The sequence below is a fragment of the Danio rerio genome, chromosome 5 (assembly GCF_049306965.1).
Source record: "Danio rerio strain Tuebingen ecotype United States chromosome 5, GRCz12tu, whole genome shotgun sequence".
In the NCBI taxonomy this organism is placed as follows: Eukaryota; Metazoa; Chordata; class Actinopteri; order Cypriniformes; family Danionidae; genus Danio; species Danio rerio.
Window position 1 is genome coordinate 8,247,501 of NC_133180.1, and position 20,000 is coordinate 8,267,500.

Genomic DNA, 20,000 nt, shown 5'->3' on the forward strand with positions numbered 1-20,000 from the left:
AAGTAGTGTGTAGTTACAGTGTATGTACACACGGGTACATAGTATTTACTTTTGTATTACTAGTTTAACTACACACATGTAACACACTCTGTATAAGATCAAATGTGTCACAGGACATTAATAACACAATCTTTGGTAAACTACCCTTTTAATGTAAATTACTGATGTGATTCTACAATTTACCTTAAAACAAAATATAAGGCATTTGTATATTTCTATATACACTTATACATTTTTGGCAGAAGTTTGCTGTTGTTAAATAGTTGCACAAAGCCTCGGGTGTTAAGTATTACACAGCAATTTGTGACCATTTTACACTTTATATTGTGTGGATATATAAGTAAATACTATGTAACAGTGTGTACATACACTGTAGTTACATACTACATACACATCTAACTACCATGCAAGTTCACAGGTATAAGCTACAATATAAAGTGGGACCAATTATTGATATGAACTTTTTAGATACAAATGCGTACAAGCACAATTTTCAACTTTATTCTAAAAAAGGATAAATTAGGCAGTCATGCAAGTGTTTTGATCGCTAATATGCCAGTGATTTGATGCTTCGCAGAAGTTACAGACATCTTTACCGATACCAAAATGCTTTTTTGATGCAAAATTAATTTATACAATTATTCCTTACGCCGTAAAAAAAAAGTTGAGTAGGCCCAGGCCACTATAATAAAGAAAATCTTCTCTAAATGTAGAACTAAATACATTGATTAGCATTGAAATACATGATGAATACTTGTGACACATGGAAGTGTAAAACCTGCAGCTCACAAAAAATGTGGAAAGTTCTAGCGTATCATATTTAACAAACCGTTTACTGCTAATTTGATGTAATTTTGCTCACATGGATAACTGAATATTAATCAGATGATGTCATTACGCTACTGCACCATCAGCCAACCTTTGCATTCCTGATCATGATTTCAGGGATTGATAGATCTGTCCTTCACAACACAAACATTGATCTTAGACCAGTTCATCCAGACATTTTAACCTGATTCACCAACTTGTTTAAAGAACCAAATTAGCCAGAGATCAGTTATTAAGATTATTAGATCCAGGATCTGCCAAAACATCTTAGATTATTTAAGCGAGGTATAAAGAACAGACTACAGGCTCCCTTTAAATTCTTCCTTTGTTACTTCCTGTTTAGCTGTTTGAGCTCACTTGTGGTTGGTAGTGGTGTGTTGATGTTCATAGAAAGAAATTGTGTGTGTGTGTGTGTGTGTGTGTGTGTGTGTGTGTGTGTGTGTGTGTTAGTGAGATTAATTGAATTGTTGTTTATGTATGTATCTGAGGAAAATCTGTGAAAGTATTTAATGCATTAGATCTTGTTTTGTTGACATTGTAAATCTGACCTCTGCCTGTTAACTGACTACTCTGCTGTTTTACCCTTTTTGGATTTGTTCGCTGATTGTAAATATTTGTACATAGTAAGTAGGGAGCTTGATGCCATTTTCTTTTGTACCTTCTTTTATTGATTGTTTTTGTGGACAAGGGAGTTAGGTAAGAAAGTGTTTTTTATTTTATTTCCTTTTGCTAAAAATAGGGAAATTACAGGGGTTTTGTTTATTATTTTGGCCTGGTCAGCTCCTGAAGTTAAAAAAGGGACAAATTTTGTTTAAGAAAATCATTGTAAAAATAAAATCTTTATACATATTTCTTAAGCAGCATTGTGTGTGCAGTCTTGCCTTTCATGGGGCGTAACAACAATCGAAAATAATATTGCTTAAAGGGGCTAATAATATTGAATATTGAAAATGGCTTTGTGGTTTATATACAGTATAAGTCAGAATTATAAGCCCCCTTTAATTTATTTATTATTATTTTTTTATATATATTTTCCAAATTATGTTTAACAGAGCAAGGACATTTTCACAGTATGGGTGATAATATTTTTTCTGATGGAGAAAGTCTTTTTTGTTTTATTTTGGCTAGAATAAAAGCAGTTTTTAAATTTTAAACTCAACTTTAAGGACAAATTTATTAGCCCCATTAGGCTCTATTTGTTTTGATAGTCTACAGAACAAACCATCGTTATACAATAACTTGCCTATTTACCCTATCCTCTCTAGTTAACCTAATTAACCTAGTAAAGCCTTTAAATGTCACTTTAAAGGGCCTTGAAACCCCCTCGTTTCAGCAGGGTGTTTTCACACCTCTACTTTGGAAAAAGTCAGAAAAGTGGGCGTGTCCAGCTCTGTTTAGGGGGGAGTGTCGGAGGAACTAAAGTGGGAGGGTGTGGTAGTGTCTATTTGGGCACGCGCGAGTTTCAGTCAAAATACACACAAGAGGAAGTGATGGTGTTTAACCTACATGGACATCTGTAGTCGAATTATTTGCCAAATTATTAAATGTTGGACTTTAACTGCAGTTTGGCTCTTTCATTCAGGGAAGTCATTCATGCCCCTCGCAACAAACGAGATATTTGATTCATGGATCTGCTATAAGCGTGTATTTTTTATGCAATGTTTGATACCGCACGGCGAATGAGAGAAAAAAAACTCTGCATTTCCCGTAAACTTAGATGCACACGGCAGGTAGCGTCAGAAAGCCGCGTGTGTTATTCCGGTCACATAATGCGGTGCTAACATTTCTGCACTCAGTGCAATAGTTAACTTAATTCGATACGAACAGACTGAATAAACAAAGAGCACTGGTCGCTCACTTACCAAATCTGTAGAGACAGGACAATCCCTAGCAACTAGAGCCGCGTCTTTATGGAGAGAATACTACAAGCGAATCCAGATCTCAGCGTTTGCAGATGAGAACAGCTCTCAGGTAAACAATAATCCTCCTTAGACACGTAAGTTATTGTTGTCGCGTGTCGCGTACACTGTTAATCCACACGTGATCCAGCTGAGCTCTCACAGAGAGAAAATGAAAACGAAACTTAACTGCAGCAAACTATAAAAGCAACACTCCACGCTTGTTTTGCCAACACAACGTGGCGTCTTTGTGGTGTAAACACTGTGACAGTAATGAATATTAATGAAGTTGCACAATAGAGCGCGCTGATTGGTTTGAACCAAGCCTTACTCATGCATTAATGTATCACACTGTAAGACGTAATAAGACACACTCTGGCACAGACGCCCATTGTGCACGCTGGAATACAGGCTATTATGTCATGAATGTGACGCAGCTTCAAAAATTCGTTTCAATCAGGAAGTACAAATTTGCTTGAAATAACGCAAAAACAACCAATTTACACTTTTTAGTGAAATATAGGTGTCCTAATAGTGTTTTTAGCAGTGTGGGACACATATACAACTGTCAACAGCTCAAAAAATGTGTTTTGGTGTTTCGTGACCCTCTAAGCTGTATAGCAGTGTCTTGGAAAATATCTAGCAAAATATTATTTACTGTCATCACGGCAAAAATAAAATAAACCAGTTATTAGAAATGAGTTATTAAAACTATTATGTTTAGAAATGTGTTTAGAAAATCTTCTCTCCGTTAAACAGAAATTGGGGAAAAAATAAACAGGGGGGCTGATAATTCTAACTGTATATAGATATAATTATTTTTTTTGTAGTTAGCTAAAACGTACCTCATCACTGCTCCAGCGGTTGGGGAAGGAGGGTCGTATCCTCTTGATGCAGACCACCTCTCTCATGTCTTCATATGACGGGTCATTGGGAACATGATCATGATACGGCAGCTGATACTCCTCTACTATACCTGCACAAACAACACACAACATCTCACTTCAGACAAATTCTCCTACATGTCAAATTATGTAAAACTTAAGGGGACCTATTATGCTGCTTTTTACATGATGTAAAATCAGTTTCTGATAATCTTAGAGTGTGTATGTAAAGATTCAGTTCAAAATACCACACTGATAATGTTTTATAACTCTTTGAAACTGACTCCTTTAGGTTTTGATCCTAATTGTGTTTTTTGGTGTTTTTGGCATCCTAAAACCACATTTAAAATTGCTCTTACGCCTGTTTCACACCGCAAGCATCAGCGTCGCGTGTGTTTTCGGCGTCCATGTTAACAGATTAGAGCTTTCATACAGCACGCAGCAGCAGCGCTTCAGAGCAAGGCGTGAGCGTCAGCAAAGCAGCAGTGCAGCGATAGTTTCGGCGCCGGGTCTATTTTTGACGCGCTGCTCACACTCAATTAAAGTGACAGTGCATTGATAATGACCAAACACATTGAATGAACAGTAAAAAGTAGCAATTTTACCCAATAAATGCGTTAATAATGTCAAATGGTTTATATATAGTCAATCAAATGAACTTAAAACGATTAAAAACGGCAACAAACATTTATTTAGGCCCAAACTACAAAACCAAATGTAAAACAATTTTAGTGTCAGTTTTGCTTAAGTTGCACGCTAGTGTTGTAGGAGAGGGGAAATAGAATATTTACGGGATTTGTAGTCCATAGCGAAGTGTATTGTGGGTAGTGTAGTTCGACACGCATGCTGGATTATGTGAGCTCGCTGTGTTCTGTGCAGCTGAGCAGAGCAAGAAAATTAATCGGCTTTGTTTTATGTTCACTCGAGTTATTCCTACTAGGAGCTGTTTGCACTGTGAATAAGTAAAAGAATGGCATGCATTGGTTACTTTTGTCCGTCTCATCATCTGCACGAGCATGAATTAACGAGCTGTTATTCTGCCGCTGGACATCACTGAAGCGGAGAAAGTAACACTAGTTTGATCATGTATAAATATCATTATAACTATATTGTATAAATATTATTATAACTAGGTCTACAGCAACCTGATAATCAAAAAACAAATGACTTGATATCACAGGCGATTGTCTTCTGACTGTAGACACTTCTCATATAAGTTAGCTTGAGAAGCATTTGATCTATAAAACTATTTGATAAAACTATTTGATCTATAAAATTTGTAAAATAAACATTTGCAGGTTAAAGAAACAGCATAGGAGGGGCCTTGGTGCAGATGAAAAGTTTAAAAAGTGTATTTGTATATAGACAGACATGGGTAACTAGATAGAATAGACAGAGATAGGTTGATCTCTGCAGCAGCTGCCGAAGAGCTGCGCGCTGCAGACGCAGCTGGTGTGAAAGGCAAACGCCTGCGTGCTGCTACTGCTCGACATACGCGCTGCGCACGCTCTGCTCACGCGCCACTCACGCTTGCGGTGTGAAACAGACGTTAGGCTGCGTTTACACTGCAAATCTTGATGGTCAATCCGATTAAGTGACTGTGTCCGATTTTTTGATGACCTGCTTACATCATCTTTAAAAGCGACTCGTTTGCAATCGTCTGCATTTACACAGCATACGGCAAAGGCGCAATGACCAGAAAAAAAAAGAGCGGGCGTTGACTAACAGCTGATAGTTAAAGATTGCTCTTTTCTCTATTCCTGTATTTAATCTGTTCGCAGCTTTTGACAAGCTGTTTTACTCTAGTTTATGACAGAAAGGTTTTCATTTGTCCATCTTCTTTTGATAAATAGGCTTTTTTAAACCTTAAATGTAATGTCCATGGCGTGATTTATGCATGTGATGTAGCTATGCACTTGTTTCACATTAATTTTTATTGGTTACGTGTCGAACACTTGGCTCTCTTGCTCTCCTTAACATGCTTTAATTCCTGTGCTATATGACCATATGAAAGCTGTTTAAGTCCTCGTGTATGGGATTTAAGGTTTGGGACTCTGCTGAAGTCTGTTCTGAAAAGAAAGTGTTAGACTTGACGTCATTCGCTATGGTTTTTAATGGCACGTGAATCTGATTTGAGTAAATGGGAATCCATGTGATTTGTTCCTGCTTACATGTACATGGGCCATATCCGATCTGTGCCACATGGGAGAACAAAATCGGAATTGAGAACAGTGCAGTGGAAATGCGGCCCAAGTCACTGACATTATGTATGGATGCTTTTTACTCAGGGCTGTCTATGCTAATGAGGGAGAGATTGTCACTAATGGGTGGGGCTATCCTCCTCTCTGTTGACACTTATAAAGAAAGAACGTCAATCAAAGTGTTTCTGCAGACTGTTTTTAGCAAGTGTGATTATAAAAACAGAATTAATTAATTTGTACCATTAGAAGCTGGTTACAGTGCATTAGGAAAGTATTCATAGCGCTTCACTTTTTCCATCATTTTTATGTCTTACTTTTGTGCATGTGATTTTTCAGGTTTTTTTATTTTCACATTGTCATTATGGGGTATTGAGTGTAGAATTTTGAGGAAATAAATTAATTCAATCCGTTTTGGAATAAGGCTGTAACATAAGAATCTGTGGACAAAGTGAAGTGTTATGAACACTTTCCGATGCACTGAATTTTCACAGACTTTTGCTACACAACTGTATTTAAACACCTTATAAAAGTGATTTTCCATAATAGGTTACCCTTTAAACATTTTTTAAAAACAATTCGCAATTTAGCAAAGTATGTGATTATTAATAAATGTTTTTAATTATTATTATTAAAAATTTTAAATATTTTCTCTCTCGCTTTCTCCAAGCCTGTCATTTCTTTTAGACCCGCCTTCCAACAGCTGATTGGTCAGGAGGCCAGTCCATCATCATTGGGCGATGTGGCTCGGGCATATAAAAATGATGCCATCAAAAGTGGAGGGAGCGCTTTTTCCTTTGATCTCGTTTTTTTGTTTTCGTTTTTTGCTTAACTTTCGTTTGGGTAATATTATTTTGTATTACTATTGCAAATACTGTATACTTGCAAAAGTATTTTGACATACTTTGTGATTTTTGTATGTCTTTATTTTGACTGATTTGTTTGTTACTTTTTGGCCCATAAGTTCACTCTTTTCTCAGGGTAAGGTGGATAGGGAAGATGTTGTAGGACTTCCATTTTGAAAACACATATAAAAAGTATTGTTAAAGACATCAGGTAAGAGGTCAGCGGCTGAAGATCTTTTCTTTTCTTCTTTTCCTAGCGAGGAAAGGGGTTATTCATGAGTTAGAATTGTTTTGTTATATTTCTGTCTTTCATTTGGCTTTAATATCCTCCCCTTACTCTTAAGTTGACCTAATTTTGCTTGAATTTGCTTTTATTATTGTAAATATTTCTTCTTTTTGCACATATATTTGGGCATTATTCTGGTTTCACTTTCTGTACATTAAATCACTTTTGTTGGCAGTGTTGTTGTCAGTGTCTTTTGCTTGCACCCTCTCATTGTGAAAGTAGCACACCTTTTAAATGTTAATCCTTTTACCCTAGACTAACATCAAATATGTTGTAACACTAGTAATTTTTTACAATTATAATTGTTAAAGTAAAATAAACAAAAAATAAAATATGTTTAAAACTGACTAATTTTATTTTGTTGCAGTCGGCTGTCCTGCTTTTCCATTCAGTTTAATTATATATATCTTCTAATTATATATATATTTGTGAAACAGCTGAAATCATTCAAGAACTGCACTCAAAACCTGCCGGAACTACTTTTTTTTACTTTATCTGAATATAACCACACTTGGCTGCACAGTGTCGCAGTGGGTAGCATGATCGCCTTACAGCAAGAAGGTTGCTGATTCGAGCCTCGGCTGGGTCAGCTGGCTTTTCTGTGTGGAGTTTGCATGTTGTCTCCTTGTTCGTGCGGGTTTCCCGGTTTCCCCCGCAGTCCAAACACGTGGTGAAGGTGAGTTGGGTAAATTGTCAGTAGTGTATATTTGTGATTGAGTGTGTATGGATGTTTCCCAGTGATGGGTTGCAGCTGAAAGGGCATCCGCTGCGTAAAACATATGCTGGATAAATTGGCGGTTCATTCCGCTGTGGTGACCACAGATTAATAAAGGGACTAAGCCGAGAGAAGAAAATGAATAACCACACTCTAGTATGCTTATCAGCCAATCAGAATCAAGCATTCAGCAGCCCCACAGTACCTCCGGTGACGCAGCGTCTGCTGATCTCCCACAGGATGAGGCCAAAGCTGTACATGTCTGCCATGATGTAGGACTGGAAATGGTTCCTGTTCAGCGTCTCGTCCAGAACTTCAGGAGCCATGAAGCGTTTGGTTCCCACACGAGTGTTCAGAGGGATGTCAACTTCATTAGTGTCGCTGCACAATGACAGATAACCATATTGGGGGGAAAAATGCAATCCCTTAAATGAATACTGAAAATGTCAATCCTTTAATTATTATTTTATTTATTTATAGTTTTTTGTTGATTTATTAATTTTAACAGATTTTTCATTATAAGTAGTTGAAAATTGAGTACCTGATGAACTTGACAGCGAGGCCGAGGTCAGCGATGCAGCAAGCTCCGTTTCTCTTGACCAGGATGTTTTTGCTCTTCAGATCTCGGTGGGCGATGGCTGGTTTTCCCTGCGTGCCGAAGATCTCGGTGTGCAAATGGCAAAGGCCCGAGACGGAGGAATAGGCAAGTTTCAGCATGGCTCTGCTGTCCAGCGTGGTGCACTTCAGATAGTCGTACAGAGAGCCGTTCTCATGATAGTCTGTGATCAGGTAGAGCTGCGTCCACGAGCCTGTGCCTTTAATATCAGCCGCTATAAATCCTGCATAACACACACATCATCTTATTACATTCATTATTACACATGTCTGTCAGAATTATTTTAGGATTCAATTTTCATATACATTTTTTGCTTTTTATTTATGGAAAACAGCAGAATATTAAATGAGTGCAAAGCCATGTTTCATTTTATATTTTATTATATTCATTATCATACATACATACATGCATACATGCATACATACATACATACATACATACATACATATATATATACATATATATATATATATATATATATATATATATATATATATATATATATATATATATATATATATATATATATATATATATATATGAGCAATATCACACGAGTAGCAGTGCGATATGGCACTGGTGGGAGGTGTACGATGGCACGAGGCTGCAGGCCGAGTGCCTTAGTGCCCCCACTAAGGTAGGTTCAGAATTTGTTGTCAACAAAATGAAAGCATGGATCCATCCTGCCTTGTATCAATGGTTGGGATGTGGTGGAACGGGAGATTGGCATCATGGATGTGCAGCCGACAAATCTGCAGCAACTGCGTGATGCTATCATGTCAATATGGACCAAAATCTCAGAGGAATTTACCAGTATCTTGTTGAAACTATGCCATGAAGGATTAAGGCAGTTCTTAAGGTAAAAGCGGGTCCAACCCGGTACTAGTAAGGTCTACCTTATAAAGTGGCCGGTGAGTGTATTTGCAGATTATTAAATAATTGCAAGGTCATGCTTCAATTTGTAGCATCCATTTTTCACATATGCATCAGTTATTTTAGTATTTATTTTTTTTGTAAATGTTATTTTTTTATTTGATTATTAAATGTAGCATTATATTTAAACACTATCATAGAATTTAGTATTACATAATTAAAGTCTCCGTTACAATCTTTTTTTTTTTTTTTTTGTAAATGTTCTTGTCTTTTATACTTATATGTATCTCTTTATTTATTATTTTAGCTTCGGTTTTAGTCATTTTGGAACTGCAGACTTACTTGACTTCAAATGAATGCATGCATATATATATATATATATACACACACACACACACACACACACATTTATATATACACACACACACACACACACAAGCACAAACACACATTAACATTAAAGCATATAATGTAGCATAACTTAAGGACTACAGTATTTTGCCAGTTTGGAATAAACAACAACCGTACTAACAAGACAAATATGAACTAAACACTCTTTTAAAGATTACTAAAACAGTGACAATCAGTAGAGTATAATCAGGTAAAGCAGCGTCCGCAAGCCTGTGCTTTAAATATTAAATTTAGCATCAAACCAGTGCAAGACCACGCTTCATTTCACCTAATAATTAATCTGATAACAGCTAATTAATGAGAACGCACTGCTAATCAAGTCAGTGTAATTGTGCAAGGCTCATCTTTCCTATAATTACCCACTACATGTTCACTAATTAAATAACAGTAGAGATGCTGCAAACTTCACTGTGTTTTTCAATCCTATTTTAATACTCCATGATGCTGTATAGTGTGTGACGCTTTACACGCCATAGATTTAGGCCAATGATCAAACACACTCCATGTTTCCAAGCAGAGATTAGTAATAGACGGCTGATTTATTTTGGATGTTTTATTTTAACGAACTAAATTCCGGGATTAATTGGAGCGTTCCCTCAGACATGCTCCCAGAAGGCCATTGTGTCTAAAATAGTTAGTTAAACGAGTTTCTGACGTGTCCAGGCTTTAGCTTTACAGGGATATCATTAAAACCGCTGTTAATTTACTGACCCTCAGAACATCACAAATTTAGCCTTTTTTCTTGCATAGAAAATTAAAGATGTGTGTGTGTGTGTGTGTGTGTGTGTGTGTGTTTGTTTTAAGCGAATTTGCACTCAATCCTAAAATACAATCATTATTAGCTACACAAGACAACTTTATATAGCATTTTATAATTATAATATAATTTTATAATAATATATATATATATCCGAAATATAGTTTTAAGTTTTAATATATTATAGTTTTAGTTTTATATATAATTACATTTAAATAAAATTATATTATAATTATAAAATGCTGATAATAGAAAAGAATAGAAGCCACAACAAATGTATGATTATATATTAAAATAAAAATATATATATATATATATATATATATATATATATATATATATATATATATGTATATATATATATATATATATATATATATATATATATATATATATATATATAAATATAAAACTGGCCGTTTTTGCAGTAAATAACTGTAAAATTCTAACAGTGTAATACACCTATATTGTAAAATGTTGCCGATGTGTTTCAGCATGTTGTGTTTGCCTGCATGCCAACTGAGCATAAACATCAAAAAACTGTGCACAGAAATGGGTTGTTAAATTATTAAAATATCAATTTAAGAAAGTACTTTAAGAAACTATTTGGGTCAAACTTTACAATAAAGTTTCATTTGTTATTGTATTTATTAACACAAACTAATAATGAAGAATTCATGTACAGAATTTAATAATCATAGCTCGACATTTATTAATGCATTATTCAAATCCAAACTCACTCTTGTTAAAATTAAAGCACTGTGAATTAACATGAAGTAAAAATTAATGACTTTATTGCCATTAACTAGTGTTAACAAACATGAACAAATACAGGAATAAATGTGTCGTTCATGGATTGTTCCTGTTAGTAAATGCATTAACTACCATTAACTAATGCAACCTTATTGTAAAGTGTTTTCTGACTGAATAAAGAGTGTGTAAATCAATGCTTTAGAAGATGATTACCCCTGCTCTCTCATGCATAATTATCATTAAATACGGTTTTTATGTAGGTTTTTTTTAGACCTTGAGCAACCTATATAATAAAGCTGACAGTATGCATTATTTCCTTGAAAGATTAGAAAAATGTATGCATGTATATATATATATATATATATATATATATATATATATATATATATATATATATATATATATATATATATATATATATATATATATATATATATATATATATAAAACAGAGGAGGTTTTTATCTATTTAATCATCTATTGTGTGAAGCACTGACCCATCTGTATTTTAAAAGACCAGCAATAAAAAGTAATGAGAAAGTGTTTCTTTATTCACCGTAATTACGCAGGCACTGCCCCGTTAATAGCTGCAGTGAAATGAAATGGTTTCATTAGTGCACATAGCTACTTTTTTAAGAGGGAAGTTGCACTTATTTTTAGCTTGCCAAGCTGCAGTTTTAATAATAATAAGCTTCAGTAAATTTTCAGTGTAATGATAGCAGCATTAAAGCAGCAGTAGAGATCGGGCATTCTCTTCACTGGCACCTAAACTCTTTACTCTCTGATATTCGCAATGCAGAATCCCTGAGTATTTTTAAATCATCACTTAAAACCTACCTTTTTAGGGTAGCTTTTATTTGATTATTAGATTTATGATTATGATTATTATTTTGTTTTATACTTTTATTATTGCATTTTTTTGCATTCATCCATATATGTCTCTTTTACTGCTGCACAGTTTATATTATCTTTATAAGTTTATTATTATTATTATTATTATTTATTATTATATATTATTATATATTATTATTAATATTATAGCAGTATGTTGACCCCAGTGCATAAATCTAATAACGTTGTATATGTAAATAATGTAATAATGTAAATCAAACGTAACTAAAAATACATTTGATCTAGTTTAATAAATAGTTTTGTTACTTTAACAGAAAGATTTCAGCCAGCATCAGTCCTGATAATGATGACCACAAATTCATTTTCAGATTTTCCATATACTTTTTGCTTAGTAGATTTATTCATTTATTTTTCATTATTTCAGTCTTCTAATCAGAAGATTAATTATTTTTGGTTTAGTCTAGCTATATATACTAATATACTTGGGTAATTTTAATGTCATCAAAAAAAGAAAACATGAAAAACAATTTTGCATTAGAGAGCAGTAATAATCTTTTTCTATATCGGTGATTTACAGGATCTTTATTAAGTAAAACACCTTTTGATATAAAAAAAAAATATTTTCTTAAAGTACATCCTAAAGGTAATATATTAATAATTAACACATTTGTTCCGATTCGGTTCTCTTAACACTTAATAATAATAATAATAATAATAATATACCAATAATAATTATTACAATTATTAAAAAACCCTTGACATGCAGGTAAATCAATAAAAAAGCATTTTTTTTATCGTTACAGTTCTAAATCAGTCATTAATCAGAAACAACACAGATGTATTATTATTTAGATGTATTACACGTATTAATATTTTCTGTGTAGTGTTGTAAAATATTGTCGAGGCTGAAATGCAGAGGTGACTGGGCTTTCGCAGTAGCTGGCCCTACCTTGTGGAAATGCTCTGCCTCTGTATTAGGTCTATCATCTCTGTCTGTTTTTAAATCTAGGTTGAAAACTTACCTTTTTGATTTGGCATTTTATCAGTAAGAATTCTTTGTTTTAGCTAAAATGTTATACTTGTTCTTTGTGATTTGTATTGTTCAGCACATTGGTCAACCTTTGGTTGTGTATAATAGTGCTACATAAATAAAATTGACATTGATAATAATATATATATATATATATATATATATATATATATATATATATATATATATATATATATATACGAGCAATATCACACGAGTAGCAGTGCGATATGTATATCTATATATATATATATATATATATATATATATATATATACCTGTGTGTATTTATGCACATTACACACACGCTGTAGATAAAATACAAAAATATACAAAATAAATATATTTTTATGTACATATTTATGTATTTAAATATACACAATTTCTTATGCTTATAATTATATACATTAAAAAAATCAGAAGTACACGCATATATATTTTGTAAATATGAACTTTTGGATGCAATTAATCATGATTAATCATTGACAGAACTAAATTTCATATCAATATACTCACATAATTATTGTGTTTTAACTAATTTGGCCTGCAATGTGTAAAAGCAGAAAACAAGGAAAAAAATACTTGGAAAGTTCTTCATTTAAAATAAAAATTGTTACAATTTTGAAGTCTTGCCAACAAAACATAAGCTTATTAACAATGAATGTTTGATTATTTGTTTCAATGGCACAGGGGTAAAACCTGCAATAAGGCCTTTCAATTTGACGGTTCTTAGAGAAACTATTTTTTTTCTTTATCTAGCGTGAAATAAGTTTATGAAAGGGAATGCATGTGAAAACTGCACAAACAGAACTTTTCTGGATCTTCAAATATGTAATAGTGTGTTATGCTCACCCAGTATATTGTCATGTCTCATGAGGACGGTCTGATAGATCTCGGTCTCTCTGAACCAGCTGGCCTCCTCTGTGGTGAAAAACACTTTCACAGCTACTTTCTCTCCTCTCCATCTTCCCATCCACACTTCTCCATAGCGACCCTTCCCGATCTGTGTCACCATCTGGATCTGCTTCGCTATAGTGCGCTGCACCTACACACACATTTACACATTATTTATAATTTTATATAAATAATTATTTAATAAAAATATTTTAATATTATAAAAATATATTATATTATATTATATTTACATTTTCTACTTTAAGTAAAATAATGTGTACTAGCTAACAATTTTCCCCATTTTCAAACACTTACAAACTAAACCAATATGACAAAAAATAAATATATACATAAATACAAACAAACATATATATATATATATATATATATATATATATATATATATATATATATATATATATATATATATATATATATATATATACCTCGTAAGGTTAAATCGCGACAAGATTTCTCATCGATATGAAAAGTTGTAGTTGTTGAGTGATGTTATGAAGGAGCGTGGTTAATTTAGCACAGAAAATTACAGGCAGGATTGGATTAGAAGTGCAAATTAAGTGCTTTGCACACAACTGGCAACACAGGCTGGCTTCTGTGTTGCGCATGTCACTCGGTTGGGCGGGTGAGTGTGACGTAACTTCTTTTTTGCATAAATCGAATACACGTTTACCGTACGTTCACATCGAAAGCGGCGAGAGCGTCCAAGGTCGCTCTGGCGTCAACGCTGTCTGCTTTCAGCTCCAGCGGCGAGAGCGTCAAAACTCGCTACATTGATCTCGTATTTAAAGGAGCCGTTGCAGAATATCAGTTACAATCCTGCATAAAACAGCGTGAAAATGTTGCGCATTTCTTATCAAATTCATTTAACAATGGAAGATCAAATTGCGTGTGGTGTGGCTTTGCTCTGTTTATTCAATATGTGTCCATATGTCTGAAATATCCTGAAGCAGCTAACGTTATACTGTTTTGTACTGTCCTGTGAGATTTCCGCCTTTTAAGATACATTTAAATAACAATAATGAACATCAGTAACTCACCAGTAACTTATTTAATGCATGTTCCTGTAGGAAAACATTGTAAATAATTGGAAATCCGGCGACCGCATTCATCAAACCCTTGGGAACAACTGTGGTCGGAAACAAAGTTCACAGGTCTGTGTTCTCTGAACTCCTGTCAAGCGGTGGACGTCTTCATTCTGATTGCTTGCTGCCGAACCGCGTCATAGCTCATTACCATAAAGTTGACTTGATTTCAACTCTCCTCGACGCCCACACCGGAGAAGACGTGCCGCGCTGCTCCTTGCCGCGTATCACTGCCGCCTCTCATTGAAAACGAATGACTTCCGGCTACTTTGACGCTCTCGCCGCTTTCGGTGTGAACGTACGGTTATGCTGTCCAAGAAAAGAAGTTTTCTTTTCGTTCCCGTGCGGCATCGAATTACATTAAAACAATCCTTACTTCTGCTGTACAATGTTACATAAAACATATTGCTTAATGTTTGCTGGAAAATACAGTTTTTAATGAATTTTATCAAATTTATTTTGACTTATAATCATTGCAGTATGAAGACTTTCACAAGCAGATTCAAATGTAAAGCTCCCATAATAACATTATTTATTTTAAATTAAATCAAACTTTTATGTCGGAGCTGAAGTTTCTGAGTATTTGCATATCTTTATACTTATCATCTGAAATGAAGACGGGACTGTCAGAGCAGAAACATCACAATCCTCATCTGTGCTTATACAGTAGATATGAATTAAGCAAGATTCACAACTGAATTCACCACTACTGTATATTCACCACCACCTTCAGTCACACACACTTCTCCATGTTGTGATTTGACTACATTGAAGTACATTTTTTATTACTAATTAATATTTTAATTTATTATTTTAATTGATTTTTATAATACTCCTCCACACTGCAGGGTACAATAAATGAATGTGTGTGTATCTGATGTTTTCTGTGTGTGTAGTGTGTGTTGTTCACCAGTAGAGGGAGTCCTGAGCCAGAACCGGAGCTCTGGGATTGCTCTATGAGATCCCGCAGAGATTCTCCAGCAGGAATGAAGCTTTCGTCTGGATGTAGACCGAGACTGTAGCGCGGTGCTAATTCATGACGCTTATATCTGAAATGTACACACACACACACGGCACAGAAAACATGAGACAGAATCTACACTAAAACTCCAAAACTATATAATACTGATGTGTACATGGTGATCACTGAGAGACAAATTATATTAAAATAAACTAATGTAGTGGATTCAAAGTTTGCAGTCAGGGTCAGTTTGAAGAGTTTTAGAGTTTACATCAAAATCTGCCTATAGGAACATTTATATAGTAACAATTCTCTGGTAACATTTCAATGGCATCCAAGTTATTAATATTTATACAAATGAGTTGAAAACGCAACACAATCTAAGTGATAGGTTATACTTTGTGGGTACAAAACGACAGAGGCTTTACTGATAATCATTTCTATGGGTAAAGGCAGTGTGTTTGTGTTTCTGCTGTAACTTACACACCTGAAGTAACAGAAGATGATGATGAAGGTGAGGATGAAGCTACAGACGCTCACTGAGATGAGCAGAGCGATATGATGAATGTCTCCAACCACATAACCTGCACGCACGCACGCACACGCACGCACGCACACACACACACACACACACACACACACACACAATTGCATGTCAAACATAAACTCTGCACCATAACACTGATTTGTGTGTGTGTGTATGTATATGTATGTATGTGTGTGTGTGTGTGTGTGTGTGTGTGTGTGTGTGTGGATATGTTAGTGTTAGTGTGTGTGCGTGCGTGCGTGTGTGATGCCGTCTCTTGCTTTTAAGCAGAAGTGTGACTTTGTCTGAGTGTGTTTAGTGTGTTTGGGGTGTTTTGGGCTGCCTCATAAAATAAAATATACACTGTATCAAGGGAAGACAATTGTTAATTGTAGAATTTAGTCTAACTTAATTTTAAAGTTAAATTAAAAAAGGATCTATATAAAAAAAAAATAATAATAATACTAATAATAATAACAAATAAAATAAAAAGAAACTAAATTAACATTGTTACTGAAACAAATGGAAACAAAACAAAAGAAACTAACAAATATCATATCATATCATTCTCTTTTCGCCTTAGTCCCTTTATTAATCAGGGGTCGCCACAGCGGAATGAACCGCCAACTTATCCAACATGTTTTACACAGCGGATGCCCTTTCAGCCGCAACCCATCACTGGGAAATATACACTACGAACAATTTAGCTTATCTAACTCACCTACAGCTCATGCGTTTGGACTGTGGGGGAAACCGGAGCTCCCAGAGAAAACCCATGCCAACATGGGGAGAACATACATACTCCACACAGAAATGCCAACTGGCCCAGCCGAGACTTGAACCAGCGACCTTCTTGGCGTGAGGCGACAGTGCCACCCACTCCACTGCCTATATTATATTATATTATATTATATTATATTATATTATATTGTATTGTATTGTATTGTATTGTATTGTATTGTATTGTACTATTTATATTATATTAATTATACTGTATTATATTATATTATATTATATACATTTGAGTTATTATAATATATATTCATATTATTATATTTGTGTTTGCTGTATGTATGTGTGTTTGGTGTATGTATGTGTTTGGTGTACACATTTAATGTGTGTGTACGTGTGTATGTATATTGGTGTGTGTGCATTCTCACTAGGTGTGCGTAGCGGAGGCAGTGTTGGGTGCAGGTCTCGGTTACAGTAGTCTTGATCTGTACAACACTCGAGCGCCCGCCGCTGCTTGGAGTTCCCTGTGTCCTAAACACACAAACACACACACTACATAAACACACACACACATATCTATATTTCTTTTACTCCACTACATACAGGTCAAATCCCAATGATCAGCCCTCCTGTGAATTTTTCTTTTTCAAATATATCCCAAATGATGTTTAACAGATTCAGAATTTTTCCTAGAATATTGTTTTTCTTCTGGAGAAAGTCTTATTTGTTTTATTTCGACTAGAATAAAAGCATTTTAAAAAAAAAATCATTTTAGGGTCAATATAATTAGCCCCCTTAAGCTAAATTTGTTCTTCAACTGTCTACAGAACAAACCATAGTTGTATAATGACTTGCCTAATTACCCTGACCTGCCTAGTTAAGCCTTTTAATGTCACTTTAAGCTGAATACTAGTGTCTTAAAAAATATCTACTTAAACATTATTCACTGTCATCATAAAAAAAGATAAAGTAAATCAGTTATTAGAAATGAGTTATTAAAACTACTATTTTTACAAATGTGTTGAGAAAATCTGCCTCCGTTACACTCTCAGAAATAAAGGTATGTGAGCTGTCACTGGGGTAGTCCCTTTTCAAAAGGTACAAATTTCTACCTAAAAGGTCCATATTAATACCTTAATACCTTCAATAATAATATTGAACCGTTCGGTAAGACCTCCACAGTTTAATATGCGCTTGTGAATTGCGGTTTTCTCAGTTTTGCGTTTAAATAATTTATGTGCGTTTCATATCTCCCTGAATTGACTGTGTGTGCCTCTAAATCCATGAGCTGAGATGGGAAAACTCCTCCCCACAAGTAAATATCCAATCCCTATGCACTAAAGTTAGGGGGTGCTTGACCATCATTCCACACTTTAACATGGCGAGCGGCAGTGAAGTGAGGCTGAGGCGACAGTGCGAGGAAGCGCCGGCGAAGTGAGGCAGCAGTACAAGAAAGCACCAGCGTCTTTCAAATCTGCGGTGAGAGGACATTTCGGTTTTGCCAGTATAAGCAAAATGCTAATAAAAGAAAAAACGGTGAACAAAAATAACTGTGTGCAAGCATTGTTTTACACGTATAACCATGACTGCACATCTGCAGCGCCATCACCCAGCAATATCACTGTCTGAAGGCAGGATAGCAGAGAAGGTAATAAAGTCCTCCAAATAGCAACAATCCCTCCCTCAACCTACCCAACTGGTTCCGTGAGACACATAAAAATAACAGAAGCAGTGCGGGAGTTTATTGCTAAAGATTTGCAGACCTTTTTCGGTGATTGGAGATGCGGGCTTTTGTCATCTTATAAAAGCATTCAATCCGAGTTACAGACTACATTCACACATTTTTTCAGCACCGACATAATTAAGATGGTTTGTTTATGTTTACTTAAGTACAAATATGTTTATTTGAAATGGCCAATTTATCTTTATTAACTTCACATGTATGTGTATTTTCAAAGTGTAGGATTTTATGTTTGTAAAGTTTGTACTCAGCTGTGTGTATTTCAGTGTAATTTTTTTTATTTTCTTGGCTTTTAAGTAAAACAAAATGAGTATTGCAATAAATCGTTTTTATTTTTTCTCCAAACCTCTTACGGTTTCTATTGCCTATAGAATAAAAAAAAAAACATGTGTCAAGCCATGAGAACCGAACCGAAAACCGTGTTAAAAAACCGAGGTATGTGTTGAACCGTGAGCTAACTGTAATGTTGCATCCCTAGTTTTCCTATTGAAATGTTTAGGTACTAATATATACTTTTTAGGTACCGGTATTAACCCTTTAAGTACAAATGTGCACCTTTTAATAAGGTACCACCTGAGTGAAAGCTTGCATACCTTTATTTTTGAGAGTGCAAGCAGAAAAATAAACATGAGGGCTAATAATTCTGACTTTAACTTTAAGTGTCAATAAATGACAGAACTTAAATTTTTTGGTTAGCTGTTCCCTTAATATTCCTCTAATGCGTGAGGGGTTTTGAAAGTGCTGTTTCATTGACAGTGAGTTACACAAGGCGTTTGTTTGGTCTGTGCTCGAGGACTGATGCTCTAACACTTAAGAGGTTTGTTTTGGAAATTAGAGAGGTTTATGACTCACTCGGCACTGAAACTCTGATCCCACCAGACCCAGACAGCCTGACGTCACTACAGCCGCTCCACCCTCTTCCTCCACCATGGTGAAGCAGTAGCCGTCTGTCCTAAACACACACACACACACACACACACACACACACACACACACACACACACACACACACACACACACACACACAACACTGCTTACAACACACCTGCAACCGCATATGACTGAATCAACAATTGCAGGTGTCCAAAGTTAATAGC

General features: G+C 34.8%; 1 protein-coding gene across 3 annotated transcripts in view; it reads right to left on the reverse strand.

Annotated features, from left to right (window-relative positions):
- Positions 1 to 20,000, reverse strand: part of bmpr1ba (bone morphogenetic protein receptor, type IBa) — a 144,831-nt gene that overhangs the window by 5,077 nt on the left and 119,754 nt on the right. For 2 of the 3 annotated variants that reach the window (XM_021476002.3, NM_131457.2), the window contains 8 exons: positions 19,756 to 19,855; positions 17,591 to 17,693; positions 16,392 to 16,488; positions 15,854 to 15,992; positions 13,799 to 13,991; positions 8,196 to 8,493; positions 7,860 to 8,035; positions 3,572 to 3,702 (listed from right to left, as the gene is read on the reverse strand). In XM_021476002.3, coding sequence (XP_021331677.2) covers positions 3,572 to 3,702; positions 7,860 to 8,035; positions 8,196 to 8,493; positions 13,799 to 13,991; positions 15,854 to 15,992; positions 16,392 to 16,488; positions 17,591 to 17,693; positions 19,756 to 19,855 — 1,237 coding nt within the window. Of the gene's footprint in view, positions 1 to 3,571; positions 3,703 to 7,859; positions 8,036 to 8,195; positions 8,494 to 13,798; positions 13,992 to 14,898; positions 14,992 to 15,853; positions 15,993 to 16,391; positions 16,489 to 17,590; positions 17,694 to 19,755; positions 19,856 to 20,000 lie in introns of those variants that run through there. The other variant, XM_073949795.1, reaches the window with a different exon arrangement.